Source organism: Alternaria infectoria (genome assembly GCF_024043175.1).
Source record: "Alternaria infectoria strain BMP 0036 chromosome Unknown scaffold_3, whole genome shotgun sequence".
NCBI lineage: Eukaryota > Fungi > Ascomycota > Dothideomycetes > Pleosporales > Pleosporaceae > Alternaria > Alternaria infectoria.
This window is the reverse complement of record NW_026250692.1, coordinates 1,683,944-1,711,068: the sequence shown is the minus strand read 5'-3', so window position 1 is coordinate 1,711,068 and position 27,125 is coordinate 1,683,944. Positions and strand designations below refer to the sequence as shown.

Sequence of the window (27,125 nt, the reverse complement as noted above, 5' to 3'; positions counted from 1 at the left end):
TGGTCTAAAGGTTTCGTTACCCCTTGGCGGGTAACCGCTACTAAAGTTGGATGGTCTTCGATCTCGATCCCGGTAGGGCGGCGACCTGTCGCGGGGATATCTGCCGTTCTCCGGATACCGTGAAGCAGACATGTTGGTGGTTGCTTAGTGTACAAAGAACTTGCGACTGCGGCATGGGCACAGGTAAAGGTCGTATGTCAAAGCGGATTGGAAATCTCGGTCGTAAGCGCAGGCCCGGATCGCGTGCAGTGGTCGTAGCAAACGGATGGTGCAGAAAAGAAAAAGGGTTCCTTTGATGTACCGGCGTGTGTAATCTCAAGAGTGATCGCGCGATTGGCCGGCGAATTGTTGTGTCCCAGGTTGACGTCAACCACAGGGTGTCAGTCGAGGTTCGTGTTTGCAAGCCGTGGTAGACGAGGCGCTAGCGGCAAGGCCCGTGCTTCGAAACCAGGGAATTAGGGAAAGCGCCAAACCCCGATCCGTGGTGGAACAGGTGCAGCTGCTCGGCGCCGGGAGCTGAGATTCGATCTGCTATTGTCGCCTTTACGCCCAAAACGCCCGTTTCGTGCCGTAAACGCGTCAAACTGGCCCTGGAGGTCAGGCAAAGTCGTCTGGAGATACTGGAGAGTGTGAGAAGCGCGCAGCGGTCAACAAAGGCAGTCTGGCGCCGTGTTGAAGATGCTCTGCAGCCCGTTGACGTGGCGCTGGGTCTCTTTGTGAGAGAGGCCTGGGCACGTGAGGCAGCACCTTGTCGATGCTGGAAACGAAGAATGGAGTGGCTCTTTAGCCAGGCTGTGCGCCGCTGGGCCGTGGCAGCATAGTGTCGTGGAGAGGGTCGTTGTCGCAAGGTAGGTGTGATGATGAGAAAGGGAACGTCGAGGAGACCAGAACACGAACGAAGCACTGACACACCCAGCCATGACGGATGCCTGCAAGTCAAAATGGACGCCCCGGCTGGCCTGCAACGGCCTAGCGAGGGGAATCCATCCAGACATGACAGCCGGCCTCTGATTGGTCTGCAGTTGGACATTTCGATTATCTGCAGGGGTGGGCAGCCGCTGGTTTTGCTTCAGATTCCAGCCCTGGCTCCACTAGGGGATTTGGTGACGATCCCAGCCCGGGCCCCTTCACCAACACGGACAGACACCGCTGCACGGCAGATGCTGGACACGATGCACGCCTGGAGGACTGGCGGGCGTATTGTGCGATGATGCGACACCGTGGCCCTCCCACACGTTGATGACAAAAGGGCTGGCAGTCTCCTTAGCTGGATCGACCCGAGAACTAGCCTCACACGAGCAGGGATTAGACTGCCATGCCTTAGCTCCAATCCACGGGTGCCCAGGTGTGGGGGCTTCTTTTTCCTCAAAATCTGCCGCCGCACCGACTCACAAATAGCACAGTACGAGAGTTGCAACCGTCCAGAGTACGCCGAGCAGCCCGACGACGCGCCAGAACATTGCGACAGCGCCGCTGCAGCGACTGCCCAACCGAGACTGCCCACTGCCATGGCTAGCAACTCTTCGGCCCCTACCGGCGCCACTGATGCAGTCTTGAAGCCATCCGAGCCCGTGCCTGAGGGTGCGCAAGAGGTGCAGGGCATCGACTTCAACCAGTACGCGTCGCGCAGCATCACTGTCGAGGAGCTGGTGGGCGGCTATGCCAACATGGGCTTTCAGGCGACTTCGGTGGGAGAGGCTGTACGCATCATCAACGATATGGTGAGTTGCTTCTGCCCGGAATATCCGAATGCGCGTGCTGCGCCGCTGCGGCGTGTCAGCGTCAAGTGCGGAGACAGCACTTGCGTATGCCGGGAATCTCCCGTCCGTGCGCGGTCCCGAAAGACGAATCATTTAGCCTGATTTGGCGACGCGACACCACCGCATTGAGAAGCTTGGGTTCGCTGCTAACAGATAACAGCGCGCATGGAGAGACCCTGAGACCAAGGAGCCCACGACGATATTCCTTGGGTACACGTCAAATCTGATATCCTCGGGGCTGCGCGAGACGCTGCGGTACCTGGTCCAGCACAAACACGTTTCTGCCATCGTGACGACCGCAGGCGGCGTCGAAGAGGACTTCATCAAATGCCTCGCGCCGACATACCTCGGCGCTTTCTCCACTCCCGGCGCTGGACTGCGCCAAAAGGGCATGAACCGCATCGGCAATCTTGTCGTGCCTAACAGCAACTACTGCGCGTTCGAGGACTGGGTAGTGCCCATCCTGGACAAGATGCTGGAGGAGCAGGAAGCGAGCAAGAAAACGGACGAGCCATTGTACTGGACGCCTAGCAAGGTCATCCACCGTCTGGGCAAGGAAATCAACGACGAGCGATCAGTCTACTACTGGGCGTGGAAGAACGACATCCCCGTCTTCTGCCCAGCGCTGACAGACGGAAGCCTGGGCGACATGCTGTACTTCCACACATTCAAGTCATCACCAGAGCAGCTGCGCGTCGATATTGTAGAGGACATTAGAAGGATAAACACAATCGCCGTGAGAGCGAAGAGGACAGGCATGATTATCCTGGGCGGAGGACTGGTGAAGCATCACATCGCCAATGCGAACCTGATGCGCAACGGAGCCGACAGCGCGGTGTACATCAACACTGCGCAAGAATTTGACGGGAGTGATGCAGGCGCACGGCCAGACGAAGCTGTCAGCTGGGGAAAGATTAAGCTGGATGGAGATAGCGTGAAGGTGTACGCAGAGGCGACGGTGGTGTTTCCGCTCATTGTTGCGGCCACTTTCGCACGGGTCCAAAGGTCGCAAGGGCAATAACAACAGGCGCTATACGCCATGCAGCACTCCAATAGCTCGTGCAATAAAGACCATGTTGTTGATTGACCGGAATAAGTGGGCTGGCATGTAAGGACGACTGCTGTATGGAGCAACGTTGTTGGTGCGGAGAGCGGACGCAGGGAAGGCGCGGACGGGCCCACCTTCCCCACTAGTCTCAAAGCTCTAGCGTGACTGCCTAGCCGGTCACTGTGGAGGTTAATCGATAAGGGAGCTGAGAGCTCCGTGATGACGACGAATGCGCCTTGTCCGCGCAGCCTTGTGCGATGAGTCAACCTCTGAAGCGCGTCGTCGGAGAGGCTGTAAAGGGCGCAGAGCCTCCAGGTTGAAGGCGCTGACGCCAAAGCTCCTTCGATTCGGGATAGCGCAGCGCGTGGGCCAGCCGATTCCCAGGTAGCTTTACCGCCTCACTCTGTACCTCTGTTGGCAATCGTGCCGCATGCTGGTAGGCTGCAGCCTTGTCAAGCTCCAGCCACGCCCAGGTTATCTTTCCTTCTTCTCCAACTCCAATTTCTACAGTCTCGAGCCATATCTCCAGAAGCACACGTCGGTTGCTCATTGTATCCATACACCCTCGTCGACGCGATAACGCTACTAGCCTGCTGCACTCACCGATAAAAGCAACACACCACTGTCGTGCCGCCTCGTTCATATCTCCTCTCACTCATCGCTCCATTTGTACTTTTACCCAGCTTTACCTGCACTCCCGCCCGTCAAACGCCCGCTCTCCACTTTCACATGCGCCTCTACCGCTGCAGCAAACATGAGCGTCAGCGTAGAGCCACCACTGCACTTTAGCCAGCAGCTCTCCAGCCCGCCACACTCACCAAACCCCGTACTCCATGCGCAGACGCCAGCCTCTCCTCCTCCACCGCCGCCGCCACCGCCTGCAGCCGAATCGAACATGAGCACCTCCAATTCCGCGAACACAATGCCTTCTACAGGCCAAAACCACGATCGGGGCGATGCAGATATGCAAGATGGAGATGAGCCCACCCATCGCGATGCTTCCACCAACACCATCGCTGTCGATATCTCGGCTATAGATGAGGACGCTATGGACGTTACACCGGATGCCGAGACGGAGCCGTTACCACAGAACAGCCCGGCTGAAGCACAAGAAGCTACTATTACTTCACCCACATCGCCTGCGCCAGAGCAAACGGTATGCCAATGTCTTCTACTGGCTTGTATTTGCACCAGTGCTAACCTACCTCAGACAGCGACCATCATTCCCATAGAGCCTCCTCCACCCGTAGACCTCGACGCACTTCCTCCCCCTGTTGATCCAAGCACACAGCCCCCGCCTCCGCCGCCACCAGTCGACCCACCTCGCTCTGATTCAGGATCCGACGACGACGACGATGGCCTCCCGCCGTGGCACGCACTTCCAGAAGACTTGTCATCGCCTGACGAGGACGAAGTGAAGATGATCGAGGAGAAGGGTGAACACAGTGCTCTAGACCACGAATACTGGGAGAGCGAGGCGTTCAAACCTTTAGATCACCCGGAGTATACCGCTGGTGAAGCAGGACGTATCCACTGGGCAATCGATGCGTATAATGGAACCCAAGAAAAGCCGAACCATGAAGTGCTTATGAAGTCTGATGTCGTTACGGTTGGGGGCCACCAATGGCAGATCAAGTTTTATCCTAAGGGGAACGACTCAGATTATCTAAGCGTCTATCTCGAATGCCTGAGTGTTCAGGACTCGAAGGACGACAACAATGAGGACGCGCGCAAAGACATGCACGGCGAAGAGGCCTCTGAGCCAAGTGGAGAGAAGAAGGCTGACGAAGGTATGGTCATGTCCGAACATGCGCCAGCAGACGATCCGACAGGCGTGTCGCTTCAGCATGAGCCGTCTACGCAAGAGCGCAGTGAAAGCACGAAGTCGGAAGACGTCCAGGCACCAACCGCACTAGTTGTCTCTCAACACTCGCCTCTTCCGCTTCTTGGATCGAAACAAGTGCCCAAGCGGAATAGCGTTGCCGCGCAGATATCGGTCGTTCTCTACAACCCAACAGAGCCTCGCGTGAACTACTCGCGCAATGCTTTACATCGCTTCTGCAATGGATCTCCTGATTGGGGCTGGACTCGTTTCCACGGACCGCACTACGATATTTCTCGTCGTCAGCATGGTCAGCGCATGGCGCTTCTTCGTCACGACAAACTTGCCTTCACTGCCTACATTCGGGTCGTGGAAGACCAGACGGATTGTTTATGGGAGCATCCCATTCGTGAGAATCCGTGGGATAGTTTCGCAATGACGGGCCTGCAAGCTCTCATGCTTTCACCCGGCGGGAACATGATGTCTGCGATTGCCTCGTGGATGCTGTTCAAGCCCTTTCGAAACTTGTTGTACAGTATCGTCGTTGCGGACCCTAGCAAGGAGCCCTTCACTCGGCCGAAGCCACTCATCAGCGCTTTACAGCAAGTCCTATACTCGCTTCGCACTCAAGTCGAGCCTGGAGCTGGTCCAGTTGCCCTTGATGGCATTCTGGATGCACTAGAGTGGTACCGCATACACGATGGCCTCCACAGGTTGGATGTGATAGAGACTTGGGAAGTCTTGCGCCTAAAGCTCGAAGAAGAACTTCAAGGGACACCTCAGGCCGCCCAGCTTAACGCTATATGTGGACCAAAGCGCGACTATTCCATCGGTAGACCCAGCTATCGCGTACCTGTGGAAGGTGTGGAGAGTATGCAGCGCGCTGTCAACGAATCGGCTGATTTCACTATACCTGGACAGCCTCTGCCAGAGTTGTTGACAATCGAGCTCGACCGGCACAAATTCGACAGCGCGAAGACGCGTTCGCACATCAAGGTGCTGAACAAAGTGACCCTTGACGACCGGATATCAGTTGGTGACACTCCCTACACACTGTATGGGTTTGTTGTGCATAAGCAAACACTCCAGTCCTATATATACCAACCTATACTTCGACCCGAAGGCCCTGGTTCACGATGGTATATCTACAGTGATAGCAAAGACGAGAGCCAAGTCAAATGCCTTCCCAAGCGCGAGGCAGTCGATGCGCATGAAGGCAAGCCTAGTAGTACTCAGATTACTGGCAACGACGCCGTGGCATACATTGCCATGTACGTGCGAGACGATGTAGCTCAGTCGGTATTCGTATCAGACGCCAAATCCGAGCAGTGGGATGTCCCGGAGTGGCTCAAGCGGGAAGTAGAGGCCAAGAAGAACCAATCTTCTCTTCCTCCAATGCCATCATTACCAACGCACGAGCCGAACTCTGCGACAGATGAAGATAAGGCAGAGAAGGTCACAGCACAGCCACCCAAGACACTCGATTTCCGCGTCGTTGATTCAAGAGTATACCTAGGGCACGAAGGTCCAGGTATATTTGACTTCTTTGATGCGAAGTGGGAAGGTTCAGAGCTCATCCACACATTGACGCTATCAAGCAATGACGGATGCAAAGAAATTCGCCACAAGTTGTTCGGCCTTTTGAAGAACGTCAAGGACCCACGACAGATAAAGTTTTGGTTTCTAGACCCCACGCAAGGATCTCTGGACCGACCGAACCTCCTCGGTACCGGACTCATTGAGTTCTCAGCCGGTAGCTACAGCCCGCACATAGATGCCAAGGAATGGACTCTGGAGTCTCCAGATTACCGGAGCATCTGGGTACACGTCATCGACTTCGAGAAGCTGCCTGAGCTCCCGAAAGAGGCTCCAGAGGTTCCAGAGGCTCCCTCGGTCCAGGCGGGTGAAGTTGCGGCAGATATCATCCAAGTTGTCGAGACTGTAATCGAGCCTTCCAGTACCCCGCCGCCACCACCACCACCGCAGATGACTTCACATTCGGAGGATACGCCTATGAGCGACCCTGATGAGCCCGCTATTGCACCTTCAGAACAACGCAACGATACTGCTATGCTGGAAGTGGAGCCAACTCCAGCCGTTGATCCACCGGCTGTTGATGTTGTAATCCCAGGTGCCGGTCCTAGCGACACTGAGATGGGTGGCACACAAGAGGATATGCTGCTGCCACCACCTCCACCTCCCCCGGTTGATACACCTGCAGAACCTCTACAACTACCCCCACCAGTGCGCAACCCCACTCCTGAACCACCTCCAGATGAGATTTATTTCTTTCTCAAATTTTGGAACGCGGAAAAGCAAGCCCTAGAAGCTCGTGGATCGCATACTACACTTAAGTCTGCTAGATTGGATGACACGATCGTGGCATTGCTTGAAATTCCAACGGAAGACAAGAAGAAGATGGAGATGTGGGAGGAGGACGAGCTGACTAACACGCGATCACTGAAGCATCGCCGTACCTTTGCGCAAGTGGATCTACACAACGCGTGTATCATCATCGTTTCGTTACCGCTCTCGGCTGAGAAACGCAACGAACTCGCCGCTCGCGCTGCCCTTGCAGATCCACAATCCTACCTCCAGTTCCGCGCTTTCGCTCGCAACTTCCCACACAAGTTACAAGGCCACTTCACCTACGACTATTTCTCGAGCGAATACTACAAAGGCGAAGTTGTGAATGGCTATCCCCATGGCCATGGTACTAGAATATATCACTCTGGCGCTACATATAGCGGCTCCTTCCGCCTAGCCCAACGCTACGGTCATGGTCTATACACCTTCCAGAATGGCGACACTTACGATGGTGACTGGGTTGACAACCAGCAACACGGTACTGGAACTTACGTCGAGGCCGCCAGTGGCAACACATATGTAGGCGGGTGGCAGAACGACAAGAAGTTCGGCGAGGGCGTCACGCACTGGAAGAACGCACAGGAGTCGGAGAAACTCTGCAGGATTTGCTGGGAAGGAGACGCCGAAGCTGCCTTCTATGACTGCGGTCATGTGGTTGCTTGTCTGCCGTGCGCACGAGAAGTGCAGACTTGCCCCGTGTGCAGGAAACGAGTATTGAGCTCCATAAAGTTGTACTATGCGGCCTAGTCTCGTAAGGGCATTACTCCCGTTCAGCGATGCACGCCAAACTAGGGATAAACTGAACAGCCTGGGGCCTACGTTGACGTTGGGTCACCTACTTTTGTAAGGTTTTGGGTCAATGTAGTCTGCAGACCTGTGCAGGTTTTTTCTTGTATGCGTTGGATGTATACACAGGATGTATGGTATGGGAATGGGGGTCAAGGAGTTTTTATGCTTAGAATGAGACATGGGTGGGTCAGGCCCGGATGGGCTACATATGGATAGGCGTTATTATGGGTATGGTGTAGGCGTTGAATTCTTCTCATATAATATTACCCGAATGCGATGGGCAATTCTGAACCACACACCCTTGTGGTAGATGACAGTGGTAAACAAGCTTGAAGTCTCCATTCCCTTGAGATTTTCTACTTTCTTTTTTGTGTCGATGCAGACTGCAGTGCATCTGTTCAGTTTCTTCCTACGTTAATAGGACGTAGTAGTTGCGAGATGGCTTCATGGTTATTAGCACATGTGGTCCGCTTCATAAATTTGTTCCTTCTTCATCGGCGATCGTGGAAAGCACCTTAGTACTGAGGACTACCCTTGCTGTTCTATTTCATCTGATCTGACAGCACTTGATACGTCGCGCACAAAGCTGGTATCTGCGCATGCGTTCTAGCGCGATATGCACGATTCAGCTGTGGGCCAACATGCACTGCTATCTCTAGCGTGAACGAGCCGGCCTGTCTAGTTCACCCATGTCAGCGAAGCGCTTCCATACATCGGGACCCAATCGACTTTCAATGCACTGCATTCTCTAGCGCGGACGAGCTGTGCTTTCATCCCGTGTCAGCAGTGAGAGCCTGAGACTTCGGGCTTACCATCTCAACGCCAGGTGCACTGCAATTCTTAGCGTGGATGAGATGTACGGAGCGTGGCTGTGCCTGGACAGCCACTCAATGGCGCCTTCCTCGTTATCTCGAGGGACGTCATGTTTGAGGTGGAGTATGCAGTGATTGTCCAATCAATGGGCTAGCTCATTTGTACACCCTTGACAGCACCCGGTGCAGAGTGGAGTTGCACTGCAATTCTTAGCGTGGACGCGCTCTTCCCAGTGTTGCTGCCTCAAGGACTTTTCAGCCGCTAACTTGCAATATTGCTATATATGTGGAACGCCCTTGATCTCAGTCGAAATAATTTCCGTACGCGCCGCTCTCATATGCACATAAATCTTCAGACGTACTACCTGGTTCTGTGCCACAGTAGACGGTCACAACAACTCCACGACCATCCTCCACCCCTGTGTCATCGTTAACTGCCAGAATGGCCGGCGATAGTGATTTTGTACATACTTCTACTCTGTTGAGCAGGCAATCGCCACTGGCCGTTGTTCCGCAATGGTGGGAAAACTGCTTCGAGTTCGTCCGGCTTGACCGAAAGAGCTAGAAGTGCAAGAAAGATGGACAATTTGCCCCTAAGGCCGCCATGATGTTGAGAAGTATCAATAGGCCCATGATATTCGTCTGGTAATAAGAACCGCGGCCAGATCGAGTCGCTTCGTTGGCACTTCAATGTCGGGTGTATTCCAGCTAAATGGAGACTGGACGAGAAGTCTTCGTCATTGTGATGGAAGCCGAGACAATGCCAGTCCCCGCCTTCGCTAGGTGTGAGTTCAGCAACTGAGGTTGATAAGTTAGCGTGCTTTTGATAACACTCCCCAAATATCCATTGAGAAGGTAGGAGACGCGGGTAACGTGGATCGCACTACAATATAGAGACAGATCCTATGACGTTGAGAGATGCCCTTACCGCCTCGCGTTACGAGATATGAACCTGAGCTGCAATAAACAGAACTTATGTCAAAGGTCGTAAATCCAGCAGGTAGGTCTCCAATCTGATATATGCTCGAACAACACATCCACCACTTTCCTGAAATACCCTCATTGACGCGTACTAATCTCTCACCCTGAATGAGTCTAGGTCCCAAATCGTGAATCGTGAATACGAAGTGCAGATCAGGCACCGCATGCGATGTCGGGAATCGAGAAGAGGATTGCTGGGTACTTGCACCTGTCGCTACACCGTAAGCGACAGGACCTGGCACGACCGCGGACGAAGTAGTACTCGAGTGCAGAGACGTGTCGCTGGAAGCGACCATAGAAGATAAGCTCGGTATTGGGGAGAGCGGCTCTTCTCTCAAAGCTCTACTGATCTCTCTCTGCAGTCTCCTCAGCGCATTCCTCCGTCCCTCTCCATATATCAGGGGCATATGAATACCGAAGAGTCCGAGCAATGAGTACGCTGCGTCCTCTTCCCGCTTAGTGGTGCGTTTGCGTGCCCATGAAATTCGTTCTTCAACTGCGAAGTTCGACATTGGGCTTCCAAGCAGAGCTGCTTCTGCAATACCAGTAGTCCATTGAATATGTGCGAGGAGAGTCGCACGATCCCCGAGTCGATATCCGTCCTGAGAGTAGAATTCGAGAGACACAGGAGCAAGGAGTTCCTGGAGTGTCCAGCCCCGAGTGAACCACCTGCTGCTTCGAAAACCCGATAGCCACGCTAACTCAGAGTCTGTGTCTTGATGCGAGGCGGCTCCAACAGTGACGTCGGCAAGATACACATAACAAATGACCGCATGGTGGTACCAGCGATACATGGAGTTGACGGCCTCACCGACCTCCTGGCTACTCTCCTGTTTGATGCAGCATGTATCGACCCAGAAGAAATGGATGTCGTCCCTTAGAGCTTGTTCTCCGCAGAATCGGGCTTTGCGATAACCGAAAGGTTTGCTTCTTGCGCGGTTCTTTTTAACATCTTTGAATGAAATCTCGTCGTCGTCAGCACCCCATGTGTGCGATAGAATGGCGTAAGGAGGAATGTTGTTTCCGAAATATTCGACGAGGCTGAGGTCGCCATTGCTGCTGATCTGAAGAAGACGCATTTGGACAAGGTAGTTGATGAGCGAGGCCTGACGCACCGGACCAAAGATGGTGTCGCAAAGCGCTGCCTATCAGTGAATGTGGTGCAGTCAAATGTCGCGTATACCTACGTGTTGCTGTCAGCCGTGATGTTATGGGACGGCACAGAGGCACTGCGCTGCCAAGGTCCGGTGACCGTGATCAGCCACCCAACATGGACGATGGGTATCATTGGACGAGGAACAAGCACACTCCACCAATCGCGTCATCCCGAGCCTCTCCATACATGTCAGCTCCCGATCGCGCAATGATGCTGCGAATAATCTGCCATTCGATGCGGCAACTTATACATCAGAATGTTCGTGTAGAGTTGAGGTCAGCCCATGGATGGTATTTGCAGGGCCTGCTCATGTCTCGTAGCTGATATCGCTGCCTAGACTTTGGCGAGCGAACTGAGCGGCAGCCTTGTTCACAACCGCAATCCGAGTGGAACTAAGCGAAGCATCAACAACCATGGTTGCAAAATTCCCTAAGCTGGTACTCCGTCAGGCTCCTACTATAACGCTTTACTCCATCTCTCCATATGAATGGAACGTACTCTACAACAATGCCTTCTCCGCATAACGACATGGACCGTTTCGCATCAGCCCCGGACTCTACAACAATGAGTCCTTCGCATAACGACATGGACCGTCTCGCATCAGCCTTGGACTCTATAACAATGAGGTTTTCGCACAACTACATGGACCGTCTCGAATCAGCCCTGGAATCGACAACGGTTCAACACAGTACATTATACTTGCGATTTCTCTCATTCGTGAGAGCATCTTTTCGTCTAGGTCGTCGATCGGTTCAACACAGTTTGGGTAACTTCGGTGTATTGCCGCTGGAACTCCGGGAACAGATATGGCTTTACGTTCACGACAGTCCCATCGTCTATGCGGCACCAGTTTGCGACACGAAGCCTTTGCCACTTCTGTGCTGTTGCAAAGCGCTCCGGGAAGAGATCATATCCACTATTACCAGGAGATGTGGGGTGAAAGCAAAATCGCTGGAGAGTCTAGCTTCACTCATGCCGAAAACGTCTGGAAGTCTTTCTACAACATCAGCAGGAAGTATCGTCGGGAAGATCTCAACACCGAGCAAGATCTACGTCGATTTATCGGCTCCGTTGGGAATACTTGCAGAATTGCCGAGACCGGGAAGACATGGCGACTCAATCAGATGTGAACGAGACATGAATGATGGAGGATACACAATGCCTGATCTAGTGGGGGCTGGATTTGTCGGTCTCATAGAGTCCCGCCTTGAAGACTGGCGCCAGATCTTCAGGGCTTCCACTATATCTCCAACCCAGAAGATGATTATCATTGGTCTCGGAGATGTGGGACAAAGTGGTCGCGTTTCCGGAACCTCCATCGTCCATGTATGCCACTTCGCGCGCTGGGCAGCTACCTTGATACAGTCAAAGAGCGAAGGAAACTGTCAGGTCGAGGTAGACCTGCCAGAGGCGTTGGTATTGCGGGTTATGAGACCGTCACCGTCATTGAAGCAGTACACGAGGTAGAGCGCGTGCGAGTAGGTGGTAGTCGAAGACGAAAGCACCGAGAAGTCGCGATGCGAACAGTCGTTTGACCGAAAAGAAACAACCGAGTGCTTGCAAAGGAGTACTGAATTTGAGACTATCAGCGTCAATTCAACATAATAGACGGATTTCGGGCAAGATACGAGAGATAGTGAATGCCGACGTCCACAGCAGCTTAGTTTTCATGGCCGTGTACGATCCAAAGCAGGCACCCTGCACATATGTATAACGGATAGAGCGACTCTTGTAATGACGAATTGGCTGTCCAAGCGCTTGTTCGTCTTGTCCACATGTATACAGCCAATATAAAGGCTTCGTGTTGTCTGTCAACGCGTTCGTAAGGCCCAGCGGTTGTGCTATGACGCGGTCGAGATTCGGGGATCGAGCGATTCGTTTGACCCAGGCGCTGGGCATATGCGACGAATTGACGCGTGCGAGGTTCGAGTGACTCGCGAGAGCGCGAATGGTGTCGTGGAATCAGAATCGCGCGACACACAATGTGGCCGGGTTGGGACCTCGGGATGTTCCGAACACGCTAATATCGCTACGTCATGCGCTTCCCCGACCTCCTTTCACCTCCATCAGCCGCACCGTGAAGTTGCGCGTTCACACAAACCATCCAACGACACGCTGACAACACGCGTAGAGAAGTTTAGCTACCGAAAAACCCCTCTCAACCAGCTTGCACTACAGAGAGACTGTCGATATAGCCAAATGGCAGACGTGGAGATTCTTTCTCAAAGAGCGGCAATTGAGGACGCACTTTGGCATATGGCAGTATACGAATCGTTACGAGATGACCGTTCACGATGGTCTTCGCGTCGACCGTGATGGTTTAAGGGCCCGGACAGAGATGGACCTTTACCAGTGTTCTATCGGCCTTCCATCCCATATCCTTCCTTCTCAACCACCCAACGTTGCGACTTCTCTCACTATTGGAACATCGGTTACGACTTTCTTCTACCAACCGAGGTAAACGTGCGTTTGCGCACTCGCCGAGACCGACATTGCTTCATTGCCCGTTTGTTATTAACTTATACATGCTCTACCGTTACAGTAGCCTAGAAAGGTTCTTGACTTTACTGCGGGGTTCGGGAACACGCTATGGGGCGTATAAGAGAACCTTCTAACCGTATATTTGGCACTGCATCATATACTAACCACCGCTAGCATCAACTAACAGCTAAAATGGCCCCTTCAACCCGACTACGAGCTAGGCCGGACCGCCGTGTCAACTATGCTGAGCCCTCTGGCCCGATAGGTACCCGCAATAACCCTGTTCGTATCGAAGAAACCCCAGAGCCCGAAGCCGGCTCCCGAACCTCGCCTGCTCCTACCACATCCGGCAGAAAGCGCGGTCGTAAGCTTCCTGTTCGCAAGAAAACTAGAGCTATCTCACCTGAAGCACCAGAGGCCTCTCTTGAGAAGGACTCCAAAGCTGTCGCTCGTGTCAAGGCTGGTGCTGTTGTGAAACCAAAAGCAGAGCCGAAGACACGCAAGAAGCTTCCGATACCGAAGGAAAAAGAGCGACCGAAGAAGCAAGAGTGCTCAATCTGCGCAACAATCAAGGACACGTCTAGATCTTTCAAGGTCCCCAATGATGCCTGCGAACATCTTCAGACTATCTGCAACTTATGTGTCGCAAAGATGCTCAAGACGAAGGTCGCCGATCGTCAACTCAAGGATGCAGAGTTGAGCTGCCCAGTCCACGAATGCGACTATTCGCTAGACTATGCAGCTCTTCAGGCCATAGTTAGTAAGGCAGCTTTCGAAGAGTAATTCATTCACTTGTATCACCATTGATCAATATGCTAACTCGTTGCAGCTACGACAAAGCCGTCACGAAGCACGCTCTATCTAGTGGCGAATCATACATCCCCTGTCTTTCTGCCAAGTGCGGCCGATACTTCTCCATCGAAGACTGCAAAAACACCAAAAGCAGCAAGCAGCGGGTCGCCTGCCCCTACTGCGAACACGAAATTTGCTTGAAGTGCAATCGCCCATGGACGTCGCACGGGAAAGGTGGGTGTGACCAGGCGAAAAAGGCAGAGGACGATTTGTCTAAGAGGGCTGTCAAGACCATGGGAGCCAAGCCATGCCCAAAGTGCGGTATGAACATCCAGAAGCACGGTGGATGCGATCACATGACATGTAAGTCTCGAATAAGGTCAAACATCAGCCGTGATATCCGATACTAACGTACATTTTCAGGTGAGCAGTGCGGCCACAACTTCTGTTGGGTGTGTCTCGTTGAGTACACCAAGGACATTCGGCACCTCGACGACTGCCCGCATGCGCGAGTTCACGTTGCTGTCGATCCTGGCAATTGGCTTCCTGAAGACTTGACTCTTGCGCAGATCAACCGCCTTATCGCCGAAGCAGACGCTCGTCTCGATGCGCCGGTGGAAGCTCCCGCACACGCTCCTGTGAACGTTCCTCATGTAGCGCCGGCACCACAAGCCCCAGCACCAGCACCAGCACCACCGCCACTAGCCGTCGCTTTCGGCGGGATACTCAACCCTCTTAATTGGAGGGGCGGTGGAGGTGGAGGTGGCGCAAATCCAGGTGCGGGTGCTAATCGCCACCCACTGGATGAGGAGGAGGCTGAGGAGGACGAAATAATGGAAGATGTACATGAACGACCTGCCCGGAGCCATAAACGACCTGCCCGGAGCCATGAACGCAGACGACGGGACGATGAGTTTTGATCAGCTAACCAAGCGGAGCAAAGACGGTCAGAGTCAAACCTACGTGCGGTTGAGCAGTACTAGCTTATTACGAAGGCATGACGATGCGGTTTCATGTGCTCAAAGCGCGCCCATTGTGTTTATCCGTGTACAAGTAGCTAGCCATAAGATTTGAATGTATAATTTGGCAAGATCGTCGTCATACTCCTAGATGTCCGAGCTGCCGTGTTCCTTGTGGTTACCCTACACATCTTCGCTTAAGTCATAGTCGTACTGCTGTCCTCCGTCATAAACTTTTGATGTCATCGTTGTGCATTTCTGATGTCATCATTATATTCTTGGTAGGATGTTAAACATCGGGAAGCCTACGAAATTTCTGCCGAAGAGCTTGTCTGTTATTTATTTTACCTCTGACAACCAAAAACTACCCTAGAGCATGTGTTGTCGCCATGTTGCCACGAATGCAACGTAGAGTACGATGTCGCCTTCAGGGTAATCTTCGAGCGTTGGTTCCTATTAGCTGTATTGCACCTTCTCATATACCAAAACCGAAGCAGGCACGACATCGAAACAACAACAACCGTGCGGCATATCCGCTGGCAGTCGCGAACCACACCACCCAACATGACTTACTCGCAATTGCGCTCTCATATTCCTCCTTTCTACAACCCGCTCCGCGAAGTACGCCATCATGAGCGATGCAGACTCCGACGACTGGGTCGATTCATCAGAGGGCTCAGACGACGACATAGACGACGAGGCGAGGTGAGTGACCTTGAAATCCTCCATGTCCCAATATGGGGTTATCTGTCTGCTTACATGCCGCTAATGTATCCGCCTCGCAGCGACGGAGATGATGAGACCAGCACCAGTGAGCAACAGTTCCCGCGCAGGAGCGTGGATGAAGTGGAGAGCGCTGCGTAAGTATCTGGCCATCCCCAGCAGTCTTCCGCCCATTCAACTCACCTATCGGCTCAACATGACGGCTAACCAATATCTACAGCGCCAACACGCGCCGCCGTACGTCTTCCATCTCATCCGGGCTCGCCGCCATGACACCCGCCGAACTCACATCCACTCAACCACGCCAACCCACTCCCCCGCCCCCAAGACGCAGCTCCACGCTCCCGGATCAAATCGAGCACGACCCCAGCCATGATAGGGCGCGATCTCCCAAATCGTCACTGCCGGACTACCACGACCCAGACTCACCTACTCAGAAACGAGGCCACGGTATACCTCGCAACCCCGTGGCGGATACATGGCGTGAGGACGCGTACCTGAAGAAGGAGGCCAGTGAACGGAAGATCTCCAGCGCAGAGGCCGGGAAAATGCAAGATAGGTGGCGATGCGAGTATTGCGGTCGACTGAATGAGAGGGGAGCCGAGACAACAACAACAACGACTGATCCCGACGATCCGCGCGTGGGTGCAGCTGGGTCATCTACCGCGTACGTATATCTCTTCTACGTCAGACAGCAACCCCCAAAAAGTCGTTTGGAAACTACAATGCTAATACGAGCGTTAGACCAACCGGCCCAGTTCGTATTCCCGCATACGAACCCTCAGGTGTGTCGGAAACGAAATGCGCATACTGTGGCGAGAAGCTTAAATTGGACTTATCCCAATACGATCCACGTGAATTTTCGGAGTTTGGAGTCAACTTCAACCTGATGAAGTTCAACAATGAGGAGGAAAAGATAGCACATGCGAGGAAGGCTTGGCAAAGAGCGCGTCACAGGGTTGGCATTAGGTGGAGCGAGGATGACAGGAGACACAGATCAGAATCAAGGAAAGCAAAAGAGAAGCGAAGGGAGGAAGAGGAAGTGCAGAGTCCGCTTGGATGGACGGTCAGACCAGGAAGTGAGGAGAGAGCGGAACCTGGAGAAGACGGGGGCGAAGATAATGATGCGGAGGAGAACGATGATGAGTGGGAAGACGAGAATGCGCCAGGAAGCCCTCAAGAGTAGACCGTTGCGCTGATGTAGGCGCCCGACCACATTGATAACTGAACAATCATACTACCAACCTCCCAACCACCAAACCAAACCCCCAAGCCCCAGCGTGACTCCACCATGCCACGCGATCCCCCAAGCCATCGCGAACAAGAACTTGGGACTAAACACCGTCCAAATGAAAAGATGCTGCCTCAACACCGTACAAGCCAGCATAACAGCACCCAACATACCCCCCGTCCAAAACGTCAACAAAGCAACATGCCCGACCCACTCCTTCCTTTCCTTCCTCGTCTCCCGTCCCTTCTCCTCCTTCCGCGCCAGCTCATTCAACCACTCCCTTTCCTTCGCCACCCAGTCCGCAACATGCAGCTCACTAGTATCAATATAGCGTTGCGTGCGCCCATGAGAACCCAGCAGGAGTATACCCGCCAAAGACCAATACACAGGTCCCGCCCAGTTCGACAGGAACACCAGTACACCGACAGCGAGCACGTTGTAACCTGAGATGCCGTTGTAGGAGTTTGACAGGTCGATGGAGGAGATGGAGTTGCTGTTTCCGAGGGCGAAGAAGGAGGTTTGGGTTAGGAGGAGAGTTGTTAGGGTTACGGCTGTGGGGGTGAGGTCGAGGAGGGCTGTGTGGGGTGGAGGATTAGTTTGTGGTGTTTTGAGAGGACGGGGTGTTAGGTTGACGGGGGAACGAGATGGAGTGGCTTACTGAGGAAGAAGTATTGGAGTCGGAAGAGGAAGTAGAGGGGTATGTTTTGTGCTTTTGTCTGCGTGAGCAGGAAGAGCGTTGTCAGGTCGAAGAAGGCGACGGCGAGTTCTGGGGTGCTGTTAGTAAGTCTGTTCGACTTCATGTAGGAGGGGTGTGACGTACCGCCGTTGCCTTGCTTTCCTCGTCTCTTTCTCCGCTGTGAGCGTGTCCACTCTGCGAATGTGATCCAGACGCCGCTCAGAAGTAAACCTCCGAATACCATGCGCGCAAGACCTACGAGTTCCAACGTCTCGACCATTTCTACCAAGCCTGCGCTCAGGCCGTAGGTCATCTCGGGTGCATCCTTGACGGTAAAGGCGAGTTTGAAGATCAACGCCGTGCCGCAAAGCGGTAGTACAGCAATAGTACCAAACATGCGATTCTGATCCGTAGACTCAATCTCCACACTGTGCATCTTCTGTTCGCCGTCGAAGGTCGCAATAGAACGCGCGACATGCCTGGCTATACGAATGGTGACATCCATGTACGTAGCGCCGATGAAAATCCAGAGTATGACGGACGAGTTACCGTGGAAGAGGCCGCTGTTGACGATGTCGTCGGCGCCAGCGTACTTCTGCCCAGTCTGATTCCATCGTCTGACAATCCTGTGTATGGCCAGTGCCAAGACGGCAGGATGGAAGATCCAATTGTTGTACCATTCCTTCCGCATGTTGTTGAAGAAGAGGCATAGGAACCAGCCGGATGTGGCCCAGTACCAGAAGTTGTGCTCTTCTTCCACGTATGAGGATGCGAACATGAGGACAGCGTACAGTACGAGGGCGAAGCCGTAGTAGATGCCAGCTGGCGTGGCAGGTCGGAAAGCAGGGAGTGTGGAATAGCTCAGGGTGCAGATGAGGAAAGCTAGACAGGTTCCGAGGAAGAGGCGAGTGACGTTGTAGTTCGAGGCTGTGCTGGACATCATCTCCTGGGCTTCGTGCATGAATTCGTAGACGTTTTCTTGGAAGTCGGCACCACTGCTGATCGTACCGACAGCTGCCTGCCAGAGACACGCTAGCAACTGGCCGTCAGATAGGTGCGAGCGGCTTTCCCCAGGTTGGAAGCATGTGAACCCCAGATCGCCTTCCGTCAATGTCTGTTCGTCAAATCGTAGATTGGTATATTTGGCTTTGACAATCTTCTTCATCTGCTTAGCATTGCGGTAAAGAAGCTGCATGCGGTCCGACGGATTATCCCAGAACCCGAGGAACTCCTTCAGGAAGACACCGAGATTGTTCTGTGGGACAGGAAATCCAAGCAGACCTGCAAGTGTCGGGGCAATGTCGCTCTGTTCAACCAAGCGGTAGTACTCGAACTCTCCTTCGTTCTTCGGTTTGATGGGACTCCGCTTGTCAGCCGCTTCAGTGACTTTGCTGAGCTTCGGGCTCATGAAGACGAGTGCGGGAGAGGTCTCGCCTGGCGATGAGCCACCGTGGTTGCCGCCATCGTTCATGCCGTGATCGCCGCAGAGTACGAGGAGAGTGTTGGAGAGGTGGTCTTCGTTCTCCATGGCTGCGTAGATGTCGCGGACAATTCCATCCATCTCGACCTGCTTAGGGACCATGTTAGGACTGTAGATAGATTAGCATTGTGCCGCTACTCAAGTAAGGGACCAGAGCGGTGCACCTCTTAGGACCAGCCTTATGCCCAATATGATCCAAGCCCAGATAATGCATAATCATAGCATTCCAGTCACTGTTCAGCAACTCATTGGGAACATGCCTCGTCACATTATTGTCAACCTCTGTGAAATCCTGCACTTGAGAATCAACAATCTATTACTCCTACGTACAGCGGAGAGCTCATGACTGACCGATACAAAGAAGCTGCTTGTGCCATCGGCGCGCTCAAACACGTTCGGGAAGAGCTTCAGCCAGGTGTCATCGCCGTACATGATCAGCTTTCCTTTCCCATCATCATAGTCCTTCGCCTTGATCTGCGCGAGCCAGGTGTCTTGCGTCGCGAGGGTGGACGTCGTGTCTGATTCGGCGAAGTTTAGGATTACGTCTACGAAGGAGGGTATGGAGCCTGTCGTTATGGCTTTGACGCGGGGCATGGTGATCGTGGGAGAGGTAGCGTGAGCCGTGAACGGAAGCGCGGTTCCGTCTCGTATCAGACTAGGTAATAGTCAGTTCAATTGCGCGTGCGCAGTTGTTCAAGGAGTGCCATACCTCTGCACAAAAGTCATGCCGCTTTCCTCTCCGTACGCGAAGTCGCTCCTCAGCGCATCAACAACCATGAAGATAAGCTTGTCAAACGGTGCCGCGGGTGGCTTCTGCCAATCCTCTCCCATCTTCTCAGACCACGCAAGCTCTTCATACTCCGCTAATCCGGGCATAAAAGGTTTGTACGGGAAGAAGCCTGTCGCGAAGACCAGTATCGCGATCGGGATGAGGAGGTTGGCAACCGTGAGAAGAACCGTTCGAAGCGCCATGATGACCTGTCAATGTGCGTATTAGTTGATTAAAAGTTCAGGACGCGCTCATAGCATGACGAGCAAGTCCAATGCCAGATGGGAAATTTGACGCGTCCAACATGGTGTCGCAAGACGCGACGTTACGTTTGAGGCTCTCAGAACTCAGGGTCCGAGCTCTAACCCCAAAGGCCTTAGTGGGGAACGCCATGGAGCCGATGACATCACTACCTCGGATGTGAGCTTCCTTATTGTCAGCATTTGCTCCGAGCAAGCATTCATGTCTCCAACGCCATTGGGACTTACTTAGCAAGGACGAGCCTGCCTGTGTGCACCCCGATTCGACGTACCTTCCTCCCGATCCGTTGCCTCCGCTCAGCCACGCGTTTCCCGAGATCCGACCGAACTTTCGAAAAGCAGCTCTTTGCATACCTCCAGCAGCAACACCTTCCGCACACTCCGAGCTCATCATCCCCGGCTTCCAACATGTCCTTCTTACTTCCTGGCCTTCGTAGGGGCTTGATGCTCAGCACGCCACTCATCTTGTCGACGCCTTTACTGGCGTATCAGTTCCGAAATGCGCAGCGCATACGATGCGATGGTCCGGATCCAATCACCAAGATAAAAAATGACCTCACAAACAACTACACAAACGAAGCGAGGACGCCAGTCATCACTCAATCAGGTGCCATGAACCCGCAGGCAGTTCGTCAAATCAGCATGGGAAGCATTCTGGGTGTGATTGGAGGACTGGGAATCAGCGTGTTCAGCAAGCCATTGGCTGTACTGATTGGGCTGGGTATTTTTGCTTTGCAGGTAAGTCGACAATTTTGTTTGTGAAGTTTCGATTGGAATCTAGGATACATGGATGGGTACGCCGCATGCATTTGGGGATATCTATGTGGTATATGCAAGACACGCTACCGATCGTTATGCTTATGATCTCGAAGAAGATGAAACTGACAGAAGATAGTTCATCGAGTCGCGAGGTATCCACGTCATTCCGTACTCATTCCTGGAGCGCCGGGTAAAGTCGATGAATGTCCGGTCACTAGTACGCGACAACGTTGCCTTCAAGTTGTCTTTCGGCTTGACGTTCGCGATGGCCGCATTTGCCGAGTTTTAAGTTGCTGGACGATGTGTATTCTTTCAGTAGGCATTGGGCTGTGGGATTCCATTGGCGAATCGATGTGCTGGGTTCATTGTCTGGGGCTGTAGTTGCATTTGCAGTTGCTTGCACGTCTGCCAGAAAGCTTTCACGCTGTCTTTGAAGGCCGCGCCATTTCTTGCGTTTCTGTGTGTATGTCAGTACCAAAATACAGAAATCCGAATCACGAGCTAAACTTACCTGGTCATGTTCTCGATGAGCTTGCGCACCATATCCTGAACACCCTGATCCTGCTGGAATCGCTGCAAAAGCGGCTGCTCTGCTAGCGCATTTGTGATGTATGCCCTAGAGTTTTTATCGGCTCGGATTAGAGCTCGCAGAGGTGCGATAATGTGCTCTAAACTCGTAAAGTCCACCTCTCCGCATACGTTGGCCATAAGTGCAAGCGTCACTGTCGGACCGAAGTGCGCCACGATCTCCTGCGTTGTAGCCTGGTGAGGGCTATTCGTATTGCCTGCAAGCTCGAAAACGTCTTTCCACAGCTTAGCAGCCGCGCGTTTTGGTAGGACTTCAGGCGACTTAATGGACTCGACCGTAAAGCCGAACATGCCCGATAGATTCTCAGGTGATTCTTGAGTCATGATACGCGGATCAGTGTTGATAAAGTTCTGGACCAGTTCTATACAGCCGACAGCGATTTCCGGGTCGTTTCGTGGATGTTGCAGTGCCCGCATGATGCTGAGGTCGTGTTGGAGTAATCGCTGGGCCTGAGCCTGGAAGCCTTCCGGTTGGTGATGCTTATGCGATGAGATCCAGCAGCATGCTGTCTCCAAGACGAATGGCAGTCTCGGTGTTTGCACAGTGGTCTTCGTAATGAAGTCGATCGCAGCAGAATGAGGTAGTACGAATGGACCCGACACAGTTTCCTTAAAACCTGTGCGGAGAACACAGCACGCCGCTTCGATGATCTCGTCGTTTCCAGGGAACACTTGGGTCATATAATTGACAAGATTTATGACCTGGTTCTGGATCTCTTTGCCTGGACCTTGCAACCAGAATACCGAAGGCTCCTTGTCGGATTCCAAGTCCACTACTTCTTCGTCCGATGCTTGCATTGCCTTTCCAACGCTTGCAAGACACTTCAAAGTAGTCAGGGCTAGCACTTGGCCTTCTTCTGCATCGCCTCCTTCTTTGGTGATGTTGATCGACTGCATGGCATCGCGTGTGATGTATTGGAAGAGCTGCCGTACACCCTCGAACTGCTTCTCTTCTGTATCTTGAGCTTGTACTATAGCGGCGATTCCCTTCAAGACCATACTCTTGGTGAACTCCTCAGCAGTGGCATACGTTAGGAACTGTTCGTACATTTGGAAGAATGAGGGCAACTCCCCTATCAAGGACTTCCGACACTCGGAGCAAAGTGAAGCAAAAGACTTGGCAGCGCCGTGAGCGATAGCTGGCTGAGCAAGAGCTGTGAGCAGGAACGGAAGAACTTGAGGGAGGAACTGCGGGTTTCGGAGGAAGAAGTGGTTCAAGGCGGCGACAAGTTCCACAGCGGTCCTTCGGGTGATAGCCGGCACACCAGGAGTGCTGGATATGGTTGCGAACAATGGTTGCTCGAACAGTCGGGTTAGACGATTGTCGGAATTTTGAGTTAGAGCGTCGGCGATGGCGATCAGACCAAACAGTCCAGTCTCGAGCTCTAACCAGTCACCCGCACCTAGTCCGCGTAAGGCGAAATCGACAAACTGGTCAGTGAGCACGTCACGTAACGGGTCGTATGCCTCCATGATGATATCTCGGACGTCAATGCGGAAGACCTTGAACGTCTTCCTTGCGTCTGAATCCCATGATTCAGTGACGTCAGCAGATGGATAGATAATCTTCTGTACGAGCTCGGAAACTGCTTGGAGAACATTGGTCTTTGCAGTATTCATCCAGTCAGGCACTTGCTCTCCAGCGGCATACAAGAAAGTTTCTTCGGCGATAGCGCTGACATAATTGCTCCAGAAGTCGAGCACCACAGGTGCAATCTCGTCTTCAGCGCCTACCGGGTCTGGGTATTTGAGAAGATTATGCAAGAAGGACATGACCTGCTGATGATGTGTGCTTTCTGGCTGCGTGTAGATAACCTTGGAGTCAAGCAGAATCTGTCCGTAGGCGACAATGATCCGGGCGAGGGAAACGGTTTCGGCGTCAGAGTTATTGAGTATCTCCATGCCCCATGGACCTGAGATTGCCGACCAGAGCATTTCTTGATGTTTTGCTTCGAAGAAAGTAGGGTAGTTCTCAAGGATCTCAGCTACTAGTTCCATGGCATCTTCAACATGATATTCGAGACACGTCAGTGCGAGCTCATTCACTGACCGGAGATGTTGGAGCTTCTCGAGGTCGTCTTTGAACTCGGATTGGGCGTAGAAGATCCATCCGGTAAAGCACTTGAGAGCGGCGATGCAGATCTTCTCGCCTTGCTGCACTGATTGTGCGTAGGTGGGGTCATCGATGGAGATTGACAGCCATTTAATGCCACGACCGAATGAAACGTGGAGAAGAATTTCAACGCTCTCTACGTTTGCTACCATGCGCTCTTGTGACTTCCGGTCTGGGTTGTTAGACGGCTTCTTGGCTTCATCTGCTAAGCTCATGGCAAAGTCAAGCATAACTAGAAGTTGCTCATCGGAGAATTGCGGAAGGAGATCCCATGTTGAAGGATGTTCTTTCAAAGCCTCGTCTAGGACCGGACGCTGGGCGGCAAACGATGCGGCAAGACTCCTGATACAATGGGTCCATACGGAAATGGGCTTTGAGAAGTACTGTGCCAAGGTCGAGCTGACTTTCCGGGTGGCGATGGATGAGCTAGGGCGTGAGACAAGATGATGAATAAGTGTTGAAAGCAGTTGCTCGGATTCCTCTTCGCTTAGTTCAGCCGAGTCGGCGTTGAGCTTGACGGTGAGAGTCAGGGCACCGAAGAAGCGAACCTGCTCGTTGTCGCTCTTCAAGAGGGCATCTGCAATTTCCCAGCCTTGGGGAGAGCGTTGAAGAACGCGAAGGGTGGCCTCGGTTTCGGCGATCTTCTTTGCTTGGCCGGGTTCGTAGATGGACTTTACTAGGCGTTCAATCTCCTCGTAGGGCAGAGGAAAGGCCCCGTTGCTCGCCATGCTGAGCTTTCTTAAGAGGTTTTGCACTACGGACTGCTGTCAGTTTTGCTGCCAGATGTCAGGGTTCCAGGAACCAGGTCAGACGTTACCGAAAGCAGGAAGGTGCGACGTGAGATGTGGAAGGCGCGAAAAGAGGGTACACAAAATCGAGTGCGATGGTGACTGCGATTGGCCCCCTAGACGATAGACATAGCCCGTCGTATTTCGAGATTGTTAGGGATGGCGGTTCTAGGCCGTGCCGAAATATAAAGGTGCAGGGCCGGGGGTTGGTGAGGCTGCGCGAGGTTGCCTCTACCTGCGCGTATGGTGGGGCAAAATCGGAAGCAGACTACGGTGACGGAGGCTCATGTTAGTGACTGTCCAACGTCGGGGACCTGGTGTTGCAATAAATACAGATGCGCCTCCCTACGGTGCCTGGGGGTGAGGGCTCTTGCGCTTGGCAAGGCTTGATTGGAGCCCTGGCGATTGCGCTTAGTGCGGGACTGGCTGCGGCGTTGTCGCTGTGCTGTGGGCGGGCACGGCGGGGTGTTGTGCATGTCCCGATCGTAGGCGCGAGACCGTGGCATACCCTATATGCTCCTCCCGCGTTTTCTTGGGCGCTCCCACGCGACAGCTGCTGCATATGTAGCCGCAAGGACGCCATCTTTCCGAGCCAGACCCTTCCACGCTTCTGCTGCCCTGCGTGCCATCGACATGTCCAAGGTAGACACGACCCAGCGGCTGGCGGACCTCCGCAAGCTCATGAAGGAGCGCAATGTCGACATCTACAGTAGGCGCGCCCGTGCAGACATGTGATGACATATAGCTGACGCATAGTAGTGGTCCCGTCTGAAGACAGCCACCAGAGCGAGTACATCGCCCCATGTGACGCGCGACGAGGTCAGGCCCCCGCTACCTATCGCAGCGCACCCATTGACACCACTCAGAATACATCAGTGGCTTTACTGGCTCCGCTGGCTATGCAGTCGTCACCCACGACAAGGCCGCCCTCTCCACCGACGGACGCTACTTCAACCAGGCCGAGAAGCAGCTGGACAGCAACTGGGAGCTGCTGAAGCAAGGCATACAGGATGTACCTACCATCCAGGAGTGGACCGCAGACCAGGCCGAGGGAGGCAAGGTCGTCGGTGTAGACCCCAGCGTCGTTACTGCAGCAGACGCCCGCAAACTCGCCGATAAGATCAAGAAGAAGGGCGGCGAGTACAAGGCCATCGACGAGAATCTGATCGACCTAGTATGGGGAGACAAAAGGCCAGCCCGACCGAGCGAGAAGGTCATTGTGCAGCCTGAGAAATACTCTGGAAAGAGCTTCGAAGACAAGATTGAAGACCTGCGCAAGGAGCTTGAGAAGCGGAAGAGCCTTGGCTTCGTCGTATCCATGCTCGATGAGGTCGCATGGCTTTTCAACCTCCGCGGAAGCGAGTATGAGCATTCTCTCCCATTCAGAGTACGCCACTGACAACATGCAGCATTCCCTACAACCCCGTATTTTTCTCCTACGCCGTCGTCACGTCCACCGCAGCCACCCTATATGTCGACGAAAGCAAGCTCCCCGATGATGTTAAGAAGCACTTGGGCGACAAGGTTACGATCCGACCATACGAGGCTATATTTGGAGATGTCACATTGCTGAGCAAGGAGCTGTTCGAGGCCATGGATAAGGCCGAGATACAGAAGAAGTTCCTGACTTCCAACCGAGCATCGTGGGCCCTGAACAAGGCCCTTGGCGGGGACGACAAGGTCGAAGAAACCCGTAGTCCGGTCGGAGATGCAAAGGCAGTCAAGAATGAAGTCGAACTGGAGGGTATGCGTCAATGCCACATCCGTGATGGGGCTGCGCTGAGCGAGTACTTCGCTTGGTTGGAGGACCAACTCATCAACAAGAAGGCCACACTTGATGAAGTTGACGGTGCCGACAAGCTCGAGGAGATTCGTAAGAAGCACGACATGTTCATGGGTCTTTCTTTCGACACCATTTCGTCGACGGGGCCGAATGCAGCTGTTATCCACTACAAGCCGGAGAAGGGTGAGTGCTCGGTCATCGACCCCAAAGCTATCTACCTCTGCGATTCTGGAGCGCAATATCGAGATGGTACTACAGACACAACGAGGACCATGCATTTCACGGAGCCGACCGAAATGGAACGTACCGCATATACGCTTGTGCTCAAGGGCAACATGGCTCTCGAGCGCGTCAGGTTCCCCAAGGGTACGACAGGCTTCGCATTAGATAGCCTGGCTCGCCAGTTCCTATGGCAGGAAGGTCTCGACTACCGTCACGGCACTGGACACGGCGTGGGCTCGTTCCTCAACGTACACGAGGGACCTATCGGAATTGGCACTAGGGTCCAATATTCCGAAGTCTCCTTGGCTGTAGGGAATGTGGTATCTGACGAGCCTGGATACTACGAAGATGGCAAGTTCGGTATCCGCATCGAGAACATGGTCATGGTCCGAGAAGTCGAGACGAAGCACAAGTTCGGTGACAAGCCATTCTTGGGATTCGAGCATGTTACGATGACTCCACACTGCAGGAACCTTGTCGACATGAGCTTGCTTACAGAAGACGAGAAGAGCTTCATCAACGAATACCACAAGGAGGTCTATGAGAAGACGAGCAAATTCTTCGAGAATGACTCTTTGACATTGGAGTGGTTGAAGCGGGAGACAGCACCGTACTAGAGAACTAGGGTGCCAGCATTCTGAACAGCGCTTTTATGCATTGCAAGGTAGTCTTCGGTATTGGCACGGCATTGGCATACTTACAGCGTTAGTAGTGTATACGGCGACATGCATGGAGCCTGGCGTTTCCACCGTCTATCAGGGTCCAG

General features: G+C 53.3%; 7 protein-coding genes across 7 annotated transcripts; 5 read left to right on the top strand and 2 right to left on the bottom strand.

Moving 5' to 3' along the window:
• Nucleotides 1-1,508: 1,508 nt before the first annotated feature.
• On the top strand, nucleotides 1,509-2,781 carry DYS1 (Deoxyhypusine synthase; the record flags this gene model as incomplete). The annotated part of the gene is made up of 2 exons (XM_051494220.1): nucleotides 1,509-1,721; nucleotides 1,921-2,781. The coding sequence occupies 2 exons, from the start codon at nucleotides 1,509-1,511 to the stop codon at nucleotides 2,779-2,781; spliced, it is 1,074 nt and encodes a 357-aa protein (XP_051355899.1).
• Nucleotides 2,782-3,562: 781 nt separating this feature from the next.
• Nucleotides 3,563-7,744, top strand: J4E92_002819 (uncharacterized protein; the record flags this gene model as incomplete). Its single annotated transcript, XM_051494219.1, has 2 exons — nucleotides 3,563-3,964; nucleotides 4,019-7,744. 2 exons carry the CDS (start codon nucleotides 3,563-3,565, stop codon nucleotides 7,742-7,744), a joined length of 4,128 nt encoding a protein of 1,375 aa, XP_051355898.1.
• Nucleotides 7,745-13,408: 5,664 nt separating this feature from the next.
• J4E92_002818 (uncharacterized protein) lies at nucleotides 13,409-14,928 on the top strand (the record flags this gene model as incomplete). The annotated part of the gene is made up of 3 exons (XM_051494218.1): nucleotides 13,409-13,995; nucleotides 14,046-14,371; nucleotides 14,432-14,928. The coding sequence occupies 3 exons, from the start codon at nucleotides 13,409-13,411 to the stop codon at nucleotides 14,926-14,928; spliced, it is 1,410 nt and encodes a 469-aa protein (XP_051355897.1).
• A 670-nt stretch (nucleotides 14,929-15,598) lies between these two features.
• On the top strand, nucleotides 15,599-16,876 carry J4E92_002817 (uncharacterized protein; the record flags this gene model as incomplete). Its single annotated transcript, XM_051494217.1, has 4 exons — nucleotides 15,599-15,672; nucleotides 15,753-15,827; nucleotides 15,911-16,357; nucleotides 16,429-16,876. 4 exons carry the CDS (start codon nucleotides 15,599-15,601, stop codon nucleotides 16,874-16,876), a joined length of 1,044 nt encoding a protein of 347 aa, XP_051355896.1.
• A 358-nt stretch (nucleotides 16,877-17,234) lies between these two features.
• J4E92_002816 (uncharacterized protein) lies at nucleotides 17,235-20,049 on the bottom strand (the record flags this gene model as incomplete). The annotated part of the gene is made up of 7 exons (XM_051494216.1): nucleotides 17,235-17,237; nucleotides 17,309-17,496; nucleotides 17,580-17,687; nucleotides 17,742-19,186; nucleotides 19,242-19,369; nucleotides 19,429-19,732; nucleotides 19,787-20,049. The coding sequence occupies 7 exons, from the start codon at nucleotides 20,047-20,049 to the stop codon at nucleotides 17,235-17,237; spliced, it is 2,439 nt and encodes an 812-aa protein (XP_051355895.1).
• Nucleotides 20,050-21,177: 1,128 nt separating this feature from the next.
• J4E92_002815 (uncharacterized protein) lies at nucleotides 21,178-24,294 on the bottom strand (the record flags this gene model as incomplete). The annotated part of the gene is made up of 2 exons (XM_051494215.1): nucleotides 21,178-21,322; nucleotides 21,377-24,294. 2 exons carry the CDS (start codon nucleotides 24,292-24,294, stop codon nucleotides 21,178-21,180), a joined length of 3,063 nt encoding a protein of 1,020 aa, XP_051355894.1.
• A 573-nt stretch (nucleotides 24,295-24,867) lies between these two features.
• On the top strand, nucleotides 24,868-26,976 carry J4E92_002814 (uncharacterized protein; the record flags this gene model as incomplete). The annotated part of the gene is made up of 4 exons (XM_051494214.1): nucleotides 24,868-25,063; nucleotides 25,114-25,173; nucleotides 25,221-25,716; nucleotides 25,764-26,976. The coding sequence occupies 4 exons, from the start codon at nucleotides 24,868-24,870 to the stop codon at nucleotides 26,974-26,976; spliced, it is 1,965 nt and encodes a 654-aa protein (XP_051355893.1).
• Between the last annotated feature and the right edge of the window lie 149 nt (nucleotides 26,977-27,125).